The sequence below is a fragment of the Cyprinus carpio genome, chromosome A11 (genome assembly GCF_018340385.1).
Source record: "Cyprinus carpio isolate SPL01 chromosome A11, ASM1834038v1, whole genome shotgun sequence".
Lineage (NCBI taxonomy): Eukaryota > Metazoa > Chordata > Actinopteri > Cypriniformes > Cyprinidae > Cyprinus > Cyprinus carpio.
This window is the reverse complement of record NC_056582.1, coordinates 10,019,193-10,038,157: the sequence shown is the minus strand read 5'-3', so window position 1 is coordinate 10,038,157 and position 18,965 is coordinate 10,019,193. Positions and strand designations below refer to the sequence as shown.

The following is an 18,965-nucleotide window of genomic DNA, read 5'->3' as shown; positions in this document are numbered from 1 at the left end:
CTTCTTTCTTTGCATGAACATTTTGGCGGCGTTATGCAAATCTTCCCACATCGTGATGTAGACATGTGAGGCATGTTTAATCGAGCCATTTTAGGAGGGTGTGGACGAGTCTTAACTTTTATAAAGAATATCTCTTTGGGTTTGAGACTTTAGTCTTTGCAACCTTGGGGATCTTATCTATTCATGAACAGCTTGTAACACTCCAAAGAGAAAGGAAAACTTGAAATCTCATCATATGACCCCTTTAACCCTCAGGGTACCCTTTTATCATTATCGACATGCAGGATGCTACATTGCTTTCAATCAGAAACCTTTGGTGTCATACATAGACAAGATGGGCATGGGAAAATCACTATGATGAAATTAGATACTGGGGTATTAATAAACACCTGTAATTAAATATTTCTACAATACGTACCCATGAATAAGTGATTTTGCCTGTTTAGTGTTTTATGTTGTTGAGAAGTGGGTAGGTTTAGGGTAGGAGTGGGGTTAGTTGCTCTAGTATCTAAGAAAGTATGAATATCAATACACTTTAAATTTTTTATACTCACATTGTTTTTTTTTTTTTTCAGTTTATACTTTTACACTTGCAAAGAATTTCATGCATCTTGACCTGAGACATGGGTGTCTTGATCTGATGCATAAGAGAAACAACTGTAAGCATTGAAGTACCCTGCATGTTCAAAAATTCATGCTAAAGAGTATCCCGAGCATTAAAAAGTGATGCGAGGGACCCTGACCAAGCATCAATATGTGATGAGTTGGGAGTGAGAACGCCCTGGTAAAAGCATGGCATTTGGGAAAAATTATAAATAGCTGGTTGATTTCCATTCATTGACATAGATTCAGTATGATCCTATTTAGTACAACACACACACATACACATTGTTAAGCATCTGGGGCCTCATTTATAAAATGTTGCATATAAACCGTCCTAAATTTGTTCTAAGATCTTTTCTCAAAGGTGCATAAGTGTGATTTAGTCATGGCCTGTTGGAAGTTGTGGCCTAATGGTTAGAGAGTCAGACTCTGAATGTACAGGGCTCTCTCCACCCTCAATACCACGACTGAGGTGCGTTGAGCAAGGCACCAAACCCCCAACTGCTCCCCGGGCGCTGCAGCATAAATCGCTGCCCACTGCTCCGGGTTTGTGTTCACGGTGTGTGTGTGTTCACTGCATTTAACCCATCCAAAGTGCACACACACAGCAGAGTACGAATTCTGAGTATGAGTCACCATACTTGGCTGTATGTCACGTCCCTTTCAGAGAAAACAAACATGGTGACAAAAACACATGCGTACACCTCTCTTCCAGATGTGACATTTATAAATCGCAAATGACCTTGAAATTGTGCGCAGCTGACTGGTGTCAGGCCTTGTAAATGCCCCTAATTAATATCATTATGATATAAAAGAGCACACGGCAATCTTTCTATGCTTGAGAATGACGAGCACCAAAAAATAAAATAAAAATAAAAGAAAAATAACTTTACTGAGTCTGAAATTAAGGTCCTGCTGGCAGAGGTAGAGGTTTACGTGGAGACACTTTTTATTTAATAATGTGTAATTATTCTGTGGACTAAAAATGTGTGCGTGGTTATATTTTTTCTATTGACTATTATCAAAATTACTACTTCTAGAAACAACAGAAATAATAATAATTATTAACTTTTATAGCTATTCTTATAGGCTTATAGACAAAACAGTCTTAGTTTATGCATTTTTTTCCCCTATTTTACGCAATAGTAGTAAATAAAGACTTCACAATTTCTCTTGTAAAATAAAATAATAAAAAACAACAACATGGAATAAACTTGTGTACAGAAAGCGAGTAAAAAACTCTCAACATTAGGCTACTAAAAAAGTCAGTTTAATCTCGCAAAAACTCCCTTTAATAAAAAATCTGACTACACTGCACAATTAGTCTCTTACACTGCATCTTTGTTGTTTATGACGAATTTGGTGCTTGCATGTACACTGCTTTTATAATTATTGCAGCTTAGATTTTCAAATAGCTGCAGTACTCCGACTTTCCCACGTCAAAGACCGGTTTTATAAATATGAACGTTGCCATGGATTTTAGCGTACGGACACTCTAAGATCAAATCTGTGCGTACGCACATTTTATAAATGAGGCCCCTGAAGTGTATGCTGTCCATTAGGCTATTATGTGTTTGCCTCTTAATAACATTTTGCCCATCTGTGGACAGCAGTGCAGGAAATGGCTGTTCATTATTAACATCTTCTGCACTTACAGTGCATTTAATAAATTATTGGTTTATCAATGGGGTGAAATTACACACATATGCATGAGTATGTTCATGTACCTCTGTTTTAGGGAACTCTGAGTATGTGAACTCCACTGTGGGGACAGCAAGCTGATTGGAGAAAAAGCTCAAATCTCCAGGTGTCTGCAGAGAGCTGACATTTGGACCAGGACAACCACCTCCTCTGCAGCTCATCAAATGTCTCTGAAAAATAAACACACAGGCATGATCATAATTTGTGAGAATATACACCAATATACACCAGTTATTCTAGTCAAAACTATGCTTCTCTCTAGTTAACAGAATAACTTGATTAGACTTTCTACAATGATCTTTTCAGATTAATAAATTATTGATCTGTGGGAATGTACTGTATTTAAGTAAGGGACTTACTAAAAGTGAATAATGAAAAGTGTTTTTCATGTGGCATGTGAGTTGAGTGTTTAAGATTTTTTTTATATGTGATGTGCAGGAAATGTTTGGATTAATGTATTCTAAATATGGTGTTCATTGAATAGCAAATCTCATTTGTAGTTGCATATAATGTGCATCACTAAAGCCCTGCCTAAACCCTTAACTGCTATTGATTTCTCATTGAGTGATGGTTTAGGATTAATCTGTTTTGGCAGAAACTGTCCCCAGGCTATTTTAATAACTTAAAGGTTTAATTGTATTGATCACAAAATGGTTGCTAAATGAACAGATTCTGTTCTGCTGTACAACAATGATGTTTGTCATCATACACAGAAATATATGCACTATGCAAACCTCAAACAAGTGCAAATGATGACTGGCAGGGCCAAAGTCAATGCAAATCTATACAAACACTGGTTTGAAAGCATAACACAAGAAAAAAAAAAAAAAAAAACAGATTGCTGTGTTACAATCAGCTGTGACCAACAACAGTCATCAGAGTAATTCATATCAGACAGGCCCTGAAAAACAAACATAACAAAACAGCTGCAGCTGGACTCAACACCTTACTGTATATATATAGGGATAGCCAGACTTCTTGGGTTCTGGGTGTAAGAGCGAGGTTTAGGAAATATTCCAGATGCATCTTCGATATAAAATATTCATATTCGAAGATTAATCTGAAATATTTCCTAAGCCTCTGACAAATCACTTCTCGCTTTTACACCCAGTACTGTATATTAGGGCTGATCCAAATACCATTTTTTGAGCTTCAAAGATTCGATAGTAAGCAACACCGAATATTCGAAGCTTGGGGGGGGGGGCTGAACATATTCTTCTCTCTAATAAAGGCAGGAATCTCTGTGTGTCTGTCTGTCTGTTTGCACTTTTATTATATCGAGAACCATTCATCCAATCAACTTCATGTGTGGCGTGTGTGTTGCTGCGGACCCAAGGGAGCACAGTGCCTCATTTGGTGCAATATGGACACGCGACACGTTCAGAATGAAACTTTTAATAACTACAGAACAGCGCAAGCCTGAAACGGCGTGCCTCACACGGGCAGGGTTTATATTCTCCCAGAACAGACACTGCACTAGTGATACAAAACACTATTTTTTTTTTTTTATCGCTGCTGTATTGGCAAGTATTTTCCAAGCAAATTAAGTGCACGTTTTTATCATGTGTAAAATTACTAATTAACATGGCGGATAAATGCAGCTCGTTTTTTTTTTTTACACCAACAATATATATGGCACACTACTTAGAGAACTCAGGTGATTTTTCAAACTTGACGTGCTGTTGTGGTAGGGCAGTTTCGAATCGCATATCTGGCACAGTGCCTTTGTCTTGTCCTCACTCATTTTAAAGTGCTCCCAAAGCGCGAATAAAGACCGTTTTGCGGGGGATGCCAGGTGCTCAGAAAAAAAAGAAAAAAGAAAAAAAAAAGATTATTCGAATCTCAAAATTTAAAATTGAATGCCAACCCACCAAACGAATTTTCGAATAATCGAATATTCTGGTCCAGCCCTAATATATATATTATATAACTAATTAGGTAATTTGTCTGACTAAACAAAGCAGCCTGTTTAACTTTTTTTTTTTTTTTTTTTTATAAAATTATTTATTTAATAGGGTTTTTATTTGAAAGGGAGGCACATAATAAAATGCATTATCATCTTGACTTATTAATATTTATTATGTGAAATGATGATTTGCAAAACAGTTATACATACCCCAGAGACAGTATATATCCCTTGTGTGTCTATTTTTGCACTGTGCATGGATTACTGTAAAATTCAGTGCTTCATTCTGAAAAAAAGTGGACTCCATCTTCATAGGCAGCAAAAGCCATTAAAGTCAAAATTAGCCACACATTCCTGAGGTAAAATGTGACAGCAGAAACAGCTTGGGAGCGGCGGGAAAGAGGGAGAATAGGTAATTTCTGCACAGCAATTCTTTTTCACTGTGAGGAGAATCAATATTTAATTTCTCTGTCTGCAATGATAACGAGATGGCAAAATCATTGTTTATATATTTGAGCTTGAATAGACCTGTAGGTAGTGAGAGATAGATAGAGTCGCAGTGGCAGATGAAGCTGCTCGTCCACTCAGCTGATGTGAAACAAACAGCATTGCCTGCTAAAGACCATTACCAAATGAGCAGGCGTTTACCATGCCATTGTGATCGCTGTGATCCAGTGACTGAGAACTTCCACCCGCACATAATCAGAGGCAGCCAAAGGGAAGGTGCACAACAGTTTGGGAAGGAAGATATGATCAGATCAGCTGCATTAGTGTTCCTTTAACTACAGCCATTTATCCTGGGGGTTGAATTAGTTTAATAACAATAATTGTAAATGGGGCTATAATAGCTAACATTTCTTCTTGTTCATACACAAGCTTTAGTTTATGTCAACATCAATGTTGTTAATTTGCCTGATCACAATCAATTGGCCACAATCAAACAAATGGTTATATATAACTATTTCAGTAGTTAGACATTGATTTATCAGTTTAAAATTTAACACAAATTTGGTCAGTTGGGTTGTTTTGCCACTAATACAGTTTTATCAAACGTTAGTGTATTTGGCTACCAAGAAATATGTGAATCAAGAGAATGGAATATTGGATAGAAATCTGAAATAAAAAAGCAGAAAGAATTAAGTAAAATAACACATGTTTAGCAGTGTAATGTTTTGTGTAATGTTAGCTATGAGGTTAGCCTTAACAGATATTGATGGCCTAAATAAATAAATAAATAAATAAATAAATAAATAAAAATAATAATAATAATAATAATAATAATAATAATAATAATAATAATAATAATAATAAAATAAATTTCTAGGAGGGGAAATTACTCTTGATGTATGTACATCGCTGGCCATTATTAGTTGATAAATAAAATGCAAGTGCAAGTGTCAGAATGTGTTCTATGAGAATTGTATGAAATTCACAGGGGCGAAAGCTGTCCATAGTTGAACAAACACCCATAATGGCTAGATGCATTCCTGAATGCTTCCCACTGTTTACTGTACACTGCTATTTTAGTTAGAGGCTATGTGTGGGAATGATTTGAAAAACTCACTGTATACAGTAAGAGGTACCTGACATAATTCAGCAATTATCAGCTGCAAAATGACCATTTGAGAGCGAGAGGGGCCAGCAAATCTGCGAACAAAACCGTTATCTTGTTCTGAATGCTCTGGAGATGGAGAATGACCTTGCATTGTGGAGATAATTTATTCTCAGAGAAGGTGACCTTTGGAAATTACATTTGCAGAGAAGTGGAATTGGAACCGCTGATACATTTATAAAAAGAAAAGTCAAAATGGATGCATAAGACTAAGATTATAAAAAAACAAAACAAACAAAAAAAAACAAACAAACAAAAAAAACAAGATGGGTGAATGGTCTGCTGTTGCTGTACAGATGGTGGCACACTGGAGCCTTTTAAAATGAGAGGAAATATAAACCAGGATGAGCTTCTTTTTTGCATAATGCATTCATTTAAATTGAAACAGCAATACTGAAATCATTTGAAAGTGTTTTCAGTGGCATTTAAATAACAAAAATACTTTTTGAAATGTGATCCTGATACTACAAAGCTCAATGAAAAAAGTTTTTGCTGTTTTACAGCAACTTGTTAATAACTTCAAATGACATAAACCGACATCACTGCCTTCTAAATGAAACCAGTAATTAACAGCTTTTAACGTTTGTTCTGTTTTCGTGCCCATTATTCATCCCTCTAAGTGACCCTTTTTTAATCACAGAAACATCCATTTGTCTAGTACTGAAAGAGGTGACATGTTTTCTCATAAAATATTTGTTTAATTAAACACCTGGATACATGTGGCAAAACTTTGAGCTTAAGCTGCCAGGAGAGCAGGTTAGATTCCTGATGAAAAACAAGTTCCCGGGATAAACAAGTGTAGTGCGAGCGGAGAGAGGCCGCTAATTTGTTGCCTGTTGGCCAGCGAGAGGCTATTGATTGGGAACTAATTGATTGCCAGCTGAAGTGATAAACCATGTGCTTGTGCAGACAGCATCACTAATACAGGAAGGGAGCGCCTGAAATCACATCGTGGCCTCCAGTGTGGGAGCAGAGCCCGCCGTTCCGCACATGCTACGGTGATGAATGATCTCCAACATCTGTGATCAGACCCTGTGCTGCACTCTTTATTCAATCGATGAGTTCTCTGTGTGGTTAAGCACAAATCTACGATGGTTAATGCAGGGAAATGATTTAATCTAGTGAAAGGCACTGCAGTGTTTCGAATGCAATGCATTTGGCTGGAAAATGGTCCACAAATTGCTACAAAAATCATTATAGAAGTAAAACGTCATTTTTGCCAAGTCATGATTATAGTGAATGCAAGCAATCAAATCTCAGTGAATGCATGACAGATGTAACACAGTGTAAGCGGCATTTACTACTGAAGTCATTTTATTTCATTTCGTCCTGCAAGGAAAACCCCTCAGTTTAATGACTACATTTTAGTGTTTAGTGCTAGCAACTCATAAGAGACAAACAGGGCTGGAGTTCTTTTTATGACTGTGAAATGGGCATTGGGTTGTGTTTAAGGGAAGTAAGACATAGAGTGAAATTCTTACATGAAAGAAATTTAATGTTTCTTTCTGCCAGTAGAGAAGTTGGAGTGAGGAATCACAGCTGTGCTTCCAAACTCTGCTTCACAAATTACTAAAAAAGTACTGAAACACAAAATACATGATGAGAAATACAAAACAAAATGTTTTTCAGACTTCATCTAACTATATTTGTGAGTAATGTCTCTCAGAGTTATTTGTAGTTTTGTACTTTTTTTTGTTGCTGTTGTTGTTTTGTTTTTTGTTTTTTCTTGTAAGTCCCGCCCATTTGAGATCACAGCTAAGCATATGACAAGTCAGGGCTGCAGATGTTTAATAATCTTTGAATGAAAATAAGCACACAGAATGTATATACAGTATATATATATACAGTACAGGTCAAAAGTTTGGAAACATTACTATTTTTAATGTTTTTGAAAGAAGTCTCTTTTGCTCATCAAGCCTGCATTTATTTGATCAAAAATACAGAAAAAACAGTAATATTGTGAAATATTATTACAACTTAAAATAATAGTTTTCTATTTGAATATACTTTAAAAAAAATTATTCCTGTGATGCAAAGCTGAATTTTTAGGATCATTATCATTATCATAATTCCACAATCAGAGACGAGGCTGTTAAATTCTGACCAGATCACGCGATCACACGATCACTTCAACTTTAAACACTTATTATCTTATTAAAAATGCATCACTGTATAAAGGTCTGCTTTTATTTGTGTACACTCACAATGAAAACAAAACATTGTTCTTTTTTTTTAAAATAAAGAAAACTAATAGGATGTCGCTTTCTGCCATTTGAGTTACCTTTCTGTGAACAAATAAGCCTGTCACAAAAAATTAACTGAAACTGCTCAGTGAATATAAGCTACATTACGTGTCAAACAGTTTTTCCCCCTTAAACTAAATCAAATATATTTCAAGAATTTATTCCTTGTATGTTTATTAAGTATGTATATATTTGTATGTATATGCACTGCAGATTATATATTTAACATAATGTAATAATATTTAGTATTTTCACATCTAGGTGGAAGTTTTTTTTTTTTTTTAATTCGTACTAGTGTCTGTTCAAAATAAATGAAAAGAAACCGAGCATAGTAGATTTTCTGTTGTAATACGTATATGTGTATTATAATGTATTATAAGTACCACATGTATTAAATGTATTAAGTGAAGAAAAATATGTAGTACAACTTTTTTCAACATTAATAATAAGAAATTAAGAAATGTCTCTTGAACACCAATATATATATAAAAGAAAAAGTAGAAACTAGTTTTAAACTAGGATGATATTTCACAAAATACTTCTTTCAAAAATATTAAAAACCTTTTTAATTAAGATAATACCAGTCAAAAGTCTGGAATTAAGCTATTTTAATGTTTTTGAATGAAGTATTTTATGTTCATCAAGGCATATGAATTTATTTGATTAAAAGTGCAATAAAAACATTAATATTGGTAAATGTTAATACAATTTAAAATAACAGTTTTCTAATTGAATATATTTTCAAAAGTAATTTATTCTTGTGATGGCACAGCTAAATTTTCAGCAGACATTACTCTAGTCTTCAGTGTCACATCCTTCAAGTCATTCTAATATATTTTATTTTATACACTTCACAGTGAGGCACAGTGTTTTTTTTTTTTTCATAGAAATCTGACATTATGTCCTTTATTAATCACAAAGGAATCTATCTTCCTTTCCATTGAAAAATTAATACAGGAAGAAACAATTGTGGGTAACAGAAAGCTATTGTGTTGAATAGTGTGGGTGACCAATGGCTCACTGTTACAGAGATCTAAGATTGATTGCTGCTACCAAATCCATTATCTAATCTAACGTCATTTTTGGCCAGGTCATGATTATAGTGAATGCAAGCAAATCCAATCTCAGTGAATGCATGACAAGATGTAACACAGTGTAAGCGCATTTACTACGGAAGTCATTTTTATTTTCATTTCGTCCCTGCAAGGAAAAGCCCTCAGTTTAATGACTAACATTTTAGTGTTTTAGTGCTCAGCAACTCATAAGAGACACAAACAGGGCTGGAGTTCTTTTTATGACGTGAAATGGGGATTGGGTTGTTGTTTAAGGGAAGGTAAGACATAGAGTGAAATTCTTACATGGAAGAAATTTTAATGTTTCTTTCTGCCAGTAGAGAATTTGGAGTGAGAGGAATCACAGCTGTGCTTCCAAACTCTGCTTCACAATTACTAACAAAAAGTACTGAAACACAAAATACATGATGAGAAATACAAAACAAATGTTTTTTCAGACTTCATCTAACTATATTTGTGAGTTAATGTCTCTCAGGAGTTATTTGTGTTTTGTACTTTTTTTTTGTTGCTGTTGTTGTTTTGTTTTTTGTTTGTTTTTTCTTGTAAGTCCCGCCCATTTGAGATCACAGCTAGCATATGAAAAGTCAGGGGCTCCAGATGTTTTAATATCTTTGAATTAAAAATAAACACACAGAATGTATGTATGTGTATATATATATATATATAATATAGTCTATATATATATATGTATATATATATTATATATATATATTATATATATATTATTGTAGCAATCTGGACCAATCAGACACCCATTTCTCACTTGTGAACTCAACTACATTTTCCATAGGAAAGACACATAATGCCCAGCAAAATTGACCTCTTCTCTAATTAATTCATAGGAAAACCTTTCTTCGAATGAACACTCATATACTTCAGGTCATTGTGTATGTTGTTACTCTTCTGGTATATTGTCTTGTATTGTACTGTATACTGTTTTTATGCATGCTTATGATAGAACCACTCGCTCATGTAATCTTACCTATATGTAATCTTACCATGTTTAGTATCTATGAATTTGTCTTCTGATGATCTAAACAAAAGTGTATATATTATGGTACATACAGTAGGCAATATATTAGTGTTCTAAGAATCTTTAATAATTTTGCATCAACATGCAATCAAGTTCCATATGCCAAATTAACAATGCTCTAAACAAAGGGGCCGTAAAACTCTCCAGTATTTCCAACCTCCCCACTTGAAATTTCAGCCTTTCCATTGGAAAAGCCCATCCTGAGTCTTCTAAGACCTTAAAGGCCTCACCTCAGTGACCCGCCTTCAGTCTGAGGTTTTCTGTTAGATTCTGAGAAGATGAGGGTGTAAGCTAGACTCTTCTGTACGCTTAAGTTTTTGTGCCAGGCCTTGTCTTTCCATTCATCAAGATCCTCTGACCTCAGAATAGTTCTTTTCTCATCACCTAACTTCAGCCAACCTACTGGAGCCCCAAAGTGCATCAGGAGTCTCTTTCAAACAGGTGAGACGTTCAAGTATCAAACTTAGTCTTATTAATTGAAAAATTAATTATCTTTTGCACCTTTTACAAAGGTGTGTTTGAACTAAGAAACTGATTCCTCAAGGCTGTAGATCTGCTGAATATCAATTTGTACCATAGCTTCATGTCTTTATTTCTCTTCTATTTAATGCTTAAGCTTTAACCTTTTTTTCCTAGGCCAACTGTATGCATGTGTTTGTGTGTATGTTAGACTAGTTTACGTGTTTATGTAGTTAATAAAGTCTTACTTTTATCACACTTGAGGTTGTTCATTGTTTGCTCATAACTGGAGTCCCTAATCATGCAGATTTTTGCTACATGCTCTGAGTAATATTGTACAGTAAGAAAGTTATTTTCCTTAACCAGTAAATGAATGTACTTAGAATTGACAGACAGTTGACACTGAGATGTCAAGTAAATACTTACAGCGGGATCTAGATATTTATAATTAATTATAACTAGTTATGATTAATTATTCATATTTTTCCCTTTGAGCTGATTCGCTACAATATATATAAATATATTAGGGGTGGAATGATACATGTATTCGTACCGAACCGTCACGGTACGGACATCTCGGTTTGGTGCATGAGGCCTAACAACGAATACAGGCAATTCACCCCAATCCAGAAAGGGGCACCCATATGGGATAAGATCTCTCTGCCATAATTCTGTGCTTTGCAGACGCGCAAACTGAGTTTTGAGGAGAAAATGTTTGTCTCGCAAAGAAGATAGTAATTCAAGCCCACAAAAATCAGAAATTTTGCATTTAATATTTTTTTGGGATTTGTTGCAGACCTTCTCTTTTTTCGCATGCAACATTTCACTATTTTGCTCCCTTGATGCCCACCCTCAGTGCTCTCTAAATGACAACGGCTCACTTGCTCAACACAACCCGGCATTACAATATGCCATAATTCCAGACAATCAGAGACGAGGCTGTTAAATTCTGAGCAGATCACGCGATCACATGATCACTTCAACTTTAAACACTTCATTATCTTATTAATAATGCATCACTGTATAAAGGTCTGCTTTTATTTGTGTACACTCACAATGAAAACAAAACATTGTTCTTTTTTTTTAAAATAAAGAAAACTAATAGGATGTCGCTTTCTGCCATTTGAGTTACCTTTCTGTGAACAAATTAAGCCTGTCACAAAAATTAACTGAAACTCAGTGAATATAAGCTACATTACGTGTCAAACAGTTTTTCCCCCTTAAACTAAATCAAATATATTTCAAGAATTTATTCCTTGTATGTTTATTAAGTATGTATATATTTGTATGTATATGCACTGCAGATTATATATATTATATATTTAACATAATATAATAATATTTAGTATTTTCACATCTAGGTGGAATTTTTTTATTTTTTTTTTAAATTTTTACTACTGTTTGTTCAAAATAAATGAAAAGAAACCGAGCATAGCAGATTTTCTGTTGTAATAAAATCATATTGAACCACGACCCCCCCAAACTGAGGTACGTACCATGACATCAGTGTACTGTTCGACCCCTAATATACGTATATGTGTATATATATATATATATATATATATATATATATATATATATATATATAGATATATATATATATAGTGTTTTTTTTTTTTTCATAGAAATCTGACATTATGTCCTTTATTAATCACAAAGGAATCTATCTTCCTTTCATTGAAAAATTAATACAGGAAGAAACAATTGTGGGTAACAGAAAGCCTATTTGTGTTGAATAGTGCTGGGTGACAATGGACTCACTGTTACAGAGATCTAAGATTGTATGCATAAGACACCTTCTTCCGAAGCCTGCCAAATGCTTTCACTAATGGCTTGCAATTAGCGTGTCATGGCACACACACAAAACATGCATTATCTTGATGAAATCCCAGCAAAAAGGGTCTAATCTAGAGAATGGCAGATGTTATCGTGCTGGGGACCCGACCAGGCTTTTATGAAGTGTTGAGTGACAGGACTGCGGTGCCACAGAATGAAGAGTTACAGCCCAACGGACTGCTGAGGGCAGCTGCTCATTCGGTCCTGCCACGTGATTTCAATGGAGGAGTCCGCCCTCAGTGGCCTTGCCTTCTGTTTGTATCTGGGAGGAGTCCGCCCTGGATTCCGTTTTCTTTTGTTTGGAGTTATGTTTTTATCTTAGGTAACAAAGTCACAAAGTGCTTCACAAAATTAATTAAAATATACACTAACAGATATACTCATGCACATAACATACAAATATACACAAATACACAAAAACATACAAAACCATATTGCTAATTAAATGCTTGTCTAAAAAGATGCGTCTTAAGGCATTTTTTAAAAGCCTTAGAGTACAGTTTAAAAATTTTTTAAACTGTACTCTAAAACTGATTGGAAGCCAATGTAGAGCCTTAAGTATAGGTGTAATATGTGTTCGTTTCTGTTGGTCTTATTCAAAAGTCTTGCAGCTGGCATTCTGTGTGGCAATGGAGGAGTCCGCCCTCAGTGGCCTTGCCTTCTGTTTGTATCTGCACGTGTTATTCAGCTAACAGTGGCAAAAGCATGCCCGGCTGCATTATCAGATACAGGGGTTAGTGGTTTTCGGTTGGTGTTTAGTATGAAACTTGGTTCTTTGTTTTGTTTTTTGGTTTTTTGATTATTGATCTGGTATGTTCTGTAATATGTCATTAATTTATCATTCACAGGGTTGCCAAAATGTCAGAATGTTGTTTTTCTCTTATTTTGTTGTAGCCAATCGCTGGGATGTTTTGACCAGCCAGCCTGGTCTCATCGTTTATACATAAATATTAGTACATAATGCTCAGAAGCACAAAACGTTTGATTGATGCTGAAATGTACTGTACAATTTTGCCGAATTACAACGTATAAGATGCAAATTTACTACGCATTTACAGATAAACAACTTAAAATATTTATGAATATATAATATCAAGACACTAGTATCAATGCATTTTTTAAAATCATTTTATCGATAAACAATTTAGATTTTTACACCCCTTAACCTACCCCCAAACCTAAACCTACCCATTTCATAATGGACATAAAAAGATATAAATATGTACAGTAAAGAAAAAATGACAGACATATAATTTATTTACTGCAAAAATGTCAAAAGCCGTACCAAAAGGCTCATTCAAACACGGTCAAAAGTCTCATTTCTCAATCAAACTGAATAAACATACCCAAAGACACTGGAAGGCAAGCCTGCAACCTTTAACCAAAAAAGCATAACGGCTAATGCTAACGCTGCCGCTTTGGTGGAACGCAGGGAAGGAGACCAGAGGTCGTTTTGTTTGAATGTATGTCAGTGGAGGAGAGGCTTCACTATGCTGAATAAACAGCTTTTTTAGGGAAATAGCTTATCATTTAATGAATCGACACAACCTGTTCGCTAATCTTCAACATGTTTTACACTAAGCAGTACTTTTGTTGGGATCTATATGTAGATTTTACCTCGATAAAAAAAAATAAAAAATTAAGAGAAGTCAGAGTAAGGGATGTTGAAACAGCTAGGACTAATTTATGGCATTATTACCAGCAAATATGTATCCCATTAATAATTAATACAAAATTTGCAATATTGTGTATTGTCTAAAAATACTAATGTTTTCTTTCTTTGGTTTTCAGGTTTTACCTGAAATTAGACTTGAACTGTAATGACTATTATGTGACCGTAGAACTGTGGTGTCACTGCCATTGTATGATTAGCTGAGGTGACTCGCGTGATTCAAGATAGTCGTTACGCTTTTCCCAATGGTAAATAATACAAACCCTCTTATCTCCCAATAATCAAACAACCTCTTGTGTGTCAGTGGGGGCTCTGACAAGACGTGCTCGCTGCAGCCCGTAGCGCGATGATGTACTGGATCAGATATATTACATAGTGGATGTTTTACATGCATATGCTGTAGTAGGTTTCGAATAAATTTACATTTTCATTTACAATTTATCATTTAGCAGACGCTTTTATCCAAAGTGACAAATGAGGACAGTAGAAGCAATCAGACCAACAAAAAATCAACAATATATAAGTGCTGTGACAAGTCGATTAGCCTAACACAGTACATGTAGCAAGGATTTTTGGCCTACATTACAATGTAAAAACGTTAATGTCTAAATTCATCCACAATGTTTTTTTTTTTCCCCTACTGGTAAATTCAAAGCTTGGCATTTATTTATTTTTTTAAATACTGAATAGCCTGCATTTCATATTTTATCTCCAGGATGCCCAAATAAGTACTGTATCCATTATTATAAGGATACAACAAGCACTGCAACATGATATGCAGACATTACACTGTAAATAGCTAATTATTAAGATATACATCATTCTGAAAGTGTTAAATGTCTTTTTGACTCTTTGTAGCCTATCCCTCAAGGTTTAACTGGGGACATTTGGTTAATGCCAATCCATTTTGTTTATTTAGATTTTATATTATTGTAAAATTTTAGTAATAATAATAATAATAATAAAAACAAAACAAAACAAAACAAAACACTAAAATTATATTAAGGCTTTACCTCGCCTCAGTCAGGGCTTTCCTTATATATATAAGGAAAAAAATATCTCTAGAGAGAGAGAGACAGAGAGAGAGAGTGAGAGAGAGAGAGAGAGCTCTCGTAATAGAATGAATAACAACAAATGTATTTAGCCATTAGAACGCTGTTCTATCCTCTTAAGACCCAAGGAAAAAAGTTTTAGGGAAAAAAAAAAAAAATGTAAAAGATATTTATGCTATGTCCTTGGTAGAGGACATCGGGACTCAATTTAAAAAAAATAAAAAAATAAATAAAAAGACATGAAAGAACATGCATAGGCAAAAATATATATATATTTTTTTTTTTAAGTCACCAATACATTTATATTTTTCAAGATTTTTATTTTTATATTTTTTTTTTAACCAAACTTTGTATAAAGATTATTTTCAACTATGTTATAACAGAATGATTCAATATACCAGTTTTCTTTCTGCAAAATGTTTGTAAAATGACCATAAACGGGTTTTCTCATTATATACAATGTATCTATAAACTAAATCTAATTTGCATATTAATGTGTTTTTGGGGCAATATGTAATGAAAAAAGAAGTGTAATAATGGGAGTAATAATTGACAAGATTTTCATAATAATATATAATATTTCATAGAATATTGAAATATAATTTATTTCCCTCTTCACTTGTTATGTCTCCCAAAATGCGTAATGAACATGCTTTTAGTCCCAGTGTCCTAATATGAGGACATGTATAAAATCACATAATAATATAATCTGTGTAAGCCCATTGAAACACAACTACATCTCTGCATTACTGTTTACATTATATCAAAGGTGCACTAAGCGAATGGTTTAGCTCCGTTTCACATGGAAAATGACGTTCAACACTCCAACATTTACACAGGTCCTACCTCTTACCTCTAATGTTTTGTTCCTCCGAAATCTTCGTTCTTTTTTTTTCGGAATTTTCTTGTTTTTTTTTTTGGATTTTCTAGTTTTCTTTATTTGATCTGATTGTGTGCTTTCTTTTCACTATCTTTGCGATTTATTCTTCTTATTGTTGATTGGCAGCCAGTGTGTTTTGGGACTCGGTGTGTTGGTGTTCGTAAAATGTGTTTTAAAGTGTTTTTTGGTGTTCCGTTTATGTACTTGCTTCAATAACAGCCCAGCCCACTTTGCACATGCGCAATAAAATCCAATACTGCGCATGTGCGTTATACATCCACTGCTTAATGGATCTGATCCAATATGTCATCGCGATACAGGATGCATTGAGGACAGACTGGGGTTTTGATGCTTACGGTTGCTGCTCAAGAAAGAGATGAAGATCGCTGAATAAAGTCTTGAGTTTGGGTCAGTTTCTCACAGTCTTAAGGATTCTGTAGATTTAGATTACAGCGCACACATACAATTGATTCCTTCTGTAATTATGCTGCAGTTTTGGTGTATTTTACTGTTCTATTTTCAGTCACAGTATGACTGCTAAAATGTCTTTTGTGTCCCACGGCAAACAAAGTAAATATTACATGATAAGCAATGGTTAAACGATTGCAGAAATGTTATTCATTTTTAGGGTTTAAAGTGCAGTCTTGTTTAACATTATGTATTCTACGGAACAAGTTGACAGCAGAAATCAGAACAGAACAAAATGTTATCATTTCATGTTAAGTAATCGAGTAAACTTCATTTAATAAATGCAATTGAAAACACAATGTCATCGATATGATAACTGAATATAATATAATAAAAATGTTAATGCCATGTTTATAGCTATGAATATGTCAATATTTTAAGTTTCAGTGACTATGCAAACGTAAGTAAATGTATGTTTTGTAGAACCATATTTTATGTAAAATAAATACAAATTCTCATGAGATCACGTTGGACCAGCACTTATAGTGAGTCTGCAGCAAAGCTGAGCTTTTTTAGAGCGTAAATTGTTCGAGAGTTTTCATTTTGAGAGAAAGTCTTAAAACGTCATGAGAAGACAGCCACTGTGCTTTGATACAAAAATTGCAACACATATAGGTGGCTGGATTTCCAATTCTGTAGAGGAAAAAAATGCTGAGATAATATGGTTAATGTGATATGTGAAGAGGCAGACGATTGCACTTGAGAACAGAAATTCACATTTACCTAGATGGTTTTATTACAAAAGCCTGAAAAAAAAAAAAAAAAAAATTCTACTGTGACAATGATCGCTTTTCAGGATCAACTATTCAGAATTCAAAAATGATTAGCCGCATTTCCACTGCAGACACAAGATTTAAACAGGCCAGCCAGGGCTACAGCTTACAACTACGACCTTCGAAGCAACAATCAAACAGCATAAACTGGTATTTATGATTATTTCACATAGAAGAAGGACACACGTATTGAATTGCGTCTGTACCAATGGGTTTGTTATCACACGCTCCATTAATCCTTCAGCACCAAAGAGTGCACATTTAGAAAGATAATGATAAAGTCTCAATTGTTCACACTTCATTTCTTTACAGAGGATGATTCTATATTACCATATTAATTTTCCACTAAATTATGTGAACATCTGATGAATTTGAGCACTCTCTCTCATCTTACTGCCATTACACGTAGTGGGGAAGAAATGTAATCAAATATAATGTAATCAAATATAATTAATAAATAATAGCAATTTAATGAGTTTCTGTTTTTATAACATACTGTAGCTATGCCTATGATATAGGACTTAGCCTATCACACAAACAAGAGTTTCCTGTTTTTTTAATATCACAAATGTACAATAAACAACAACTTACAGAGTAGCTTTCAGACACAAAATTCCATTTTGCTCCGTCAGAAAGAAAATAGAACAAACAGCAGAACCACTGCATCTCTGAACAACAGTGTTTAGTCCCTTAACGTTAAGGGCCAGTAAATGATTCAATAAGGCTACAAGTACAGTCATCTGCAAAGTTGAATGAATCAGCTTTTTAAAAGAACTGGTTGATTCAAATCACTCATTAAGACAGTCACTAGCTGCCACCTACTGGCGGTTGTAGTTTCATATTTAAAAAAAGTGACATTTCATTTTTGCAATCATTTAATATTTCTACATTAAAATTTTATATTTAAACAACATTTATGTACAATACATCTATGAATTTTGTTGATGTAATTTGATTGTTAATAGCCAGCATATTTTATTTATTTATTTATTTATTTATTTATTTATTTATTTATTTTTTATTGAATTTATTGATTAAATAAGAACCTCACATAAGAGGACTCAGATATGAAAATAACTTTTATAATACTAATAAGCCATCATCTCTGGCTTTTTTTTTCTTTCTCAGTTATTTCAGGGTTTTGATCTCTCAACTGAGAGAACACACCCTGTTTATTATATTATAATAAATATTTTATATAACATTTAAACTTTGACTACATGTTGCACATTAACTGTAGTATTTATGAACCTCAAAGCATATGTTTGTGTATTTTGTGTTACTCCACAATGATGTTCTATTTGAGGGCATTTGTAATGTAGGGATAGGGTCAAAACAAAACCTCAAGCCCAGGGGCCCCCAACCCCTAAGTCCTGCCCTGCCAGTACTCCTTCCAAATAAAAAAGCCAATCAGTAACTGGCAAAGTCATCATTTGGTATTCACGTCATTGTGCCAACATTGCTCTTAAAGCTCCATAGAATCAGATGTCCCAGCTAACAGGAAACATTCGCAGAAGTTTGGATAATGTTCTGGCAAGGTGCTATCAAAGTTATTAAACAACTGTTCTTCCAGTTGTGTTAAAAGAATGTTCATTCAGAGTTATCTGGCCTTTAATAATGTTCTCAGAATGTTAGCTCAAAGTGATATACATTG

The 18,965-nt window shown here is 34.2% G+C and overlaps 1 protein-coding gene across 1 annotated transcript in view; it reads right to left on the bottom strand.

Moving 5' to 3' along the window:
- LOC109055094 (inactive N-acetylated-alpha-linked acidic dipeptidase-like protein 2) overlaps positions 1 to 18,965 on the bottom strand; it is a 261,704-nt gene that overhangs the window by 52,403 nt on the left and 190,336 nt on the right. The window contains exon 10 of the mRNA XM_042766172.1: positions 2,331 to 2,474. Within this exon, the coding sequence (XP_042622106.1) occupies positions 2,331 to 2,474 (144 nt within the window). The remainder of the gene's footprint in view (positions 1 to 2,330; positions 2,475 to 18,965) is intronic.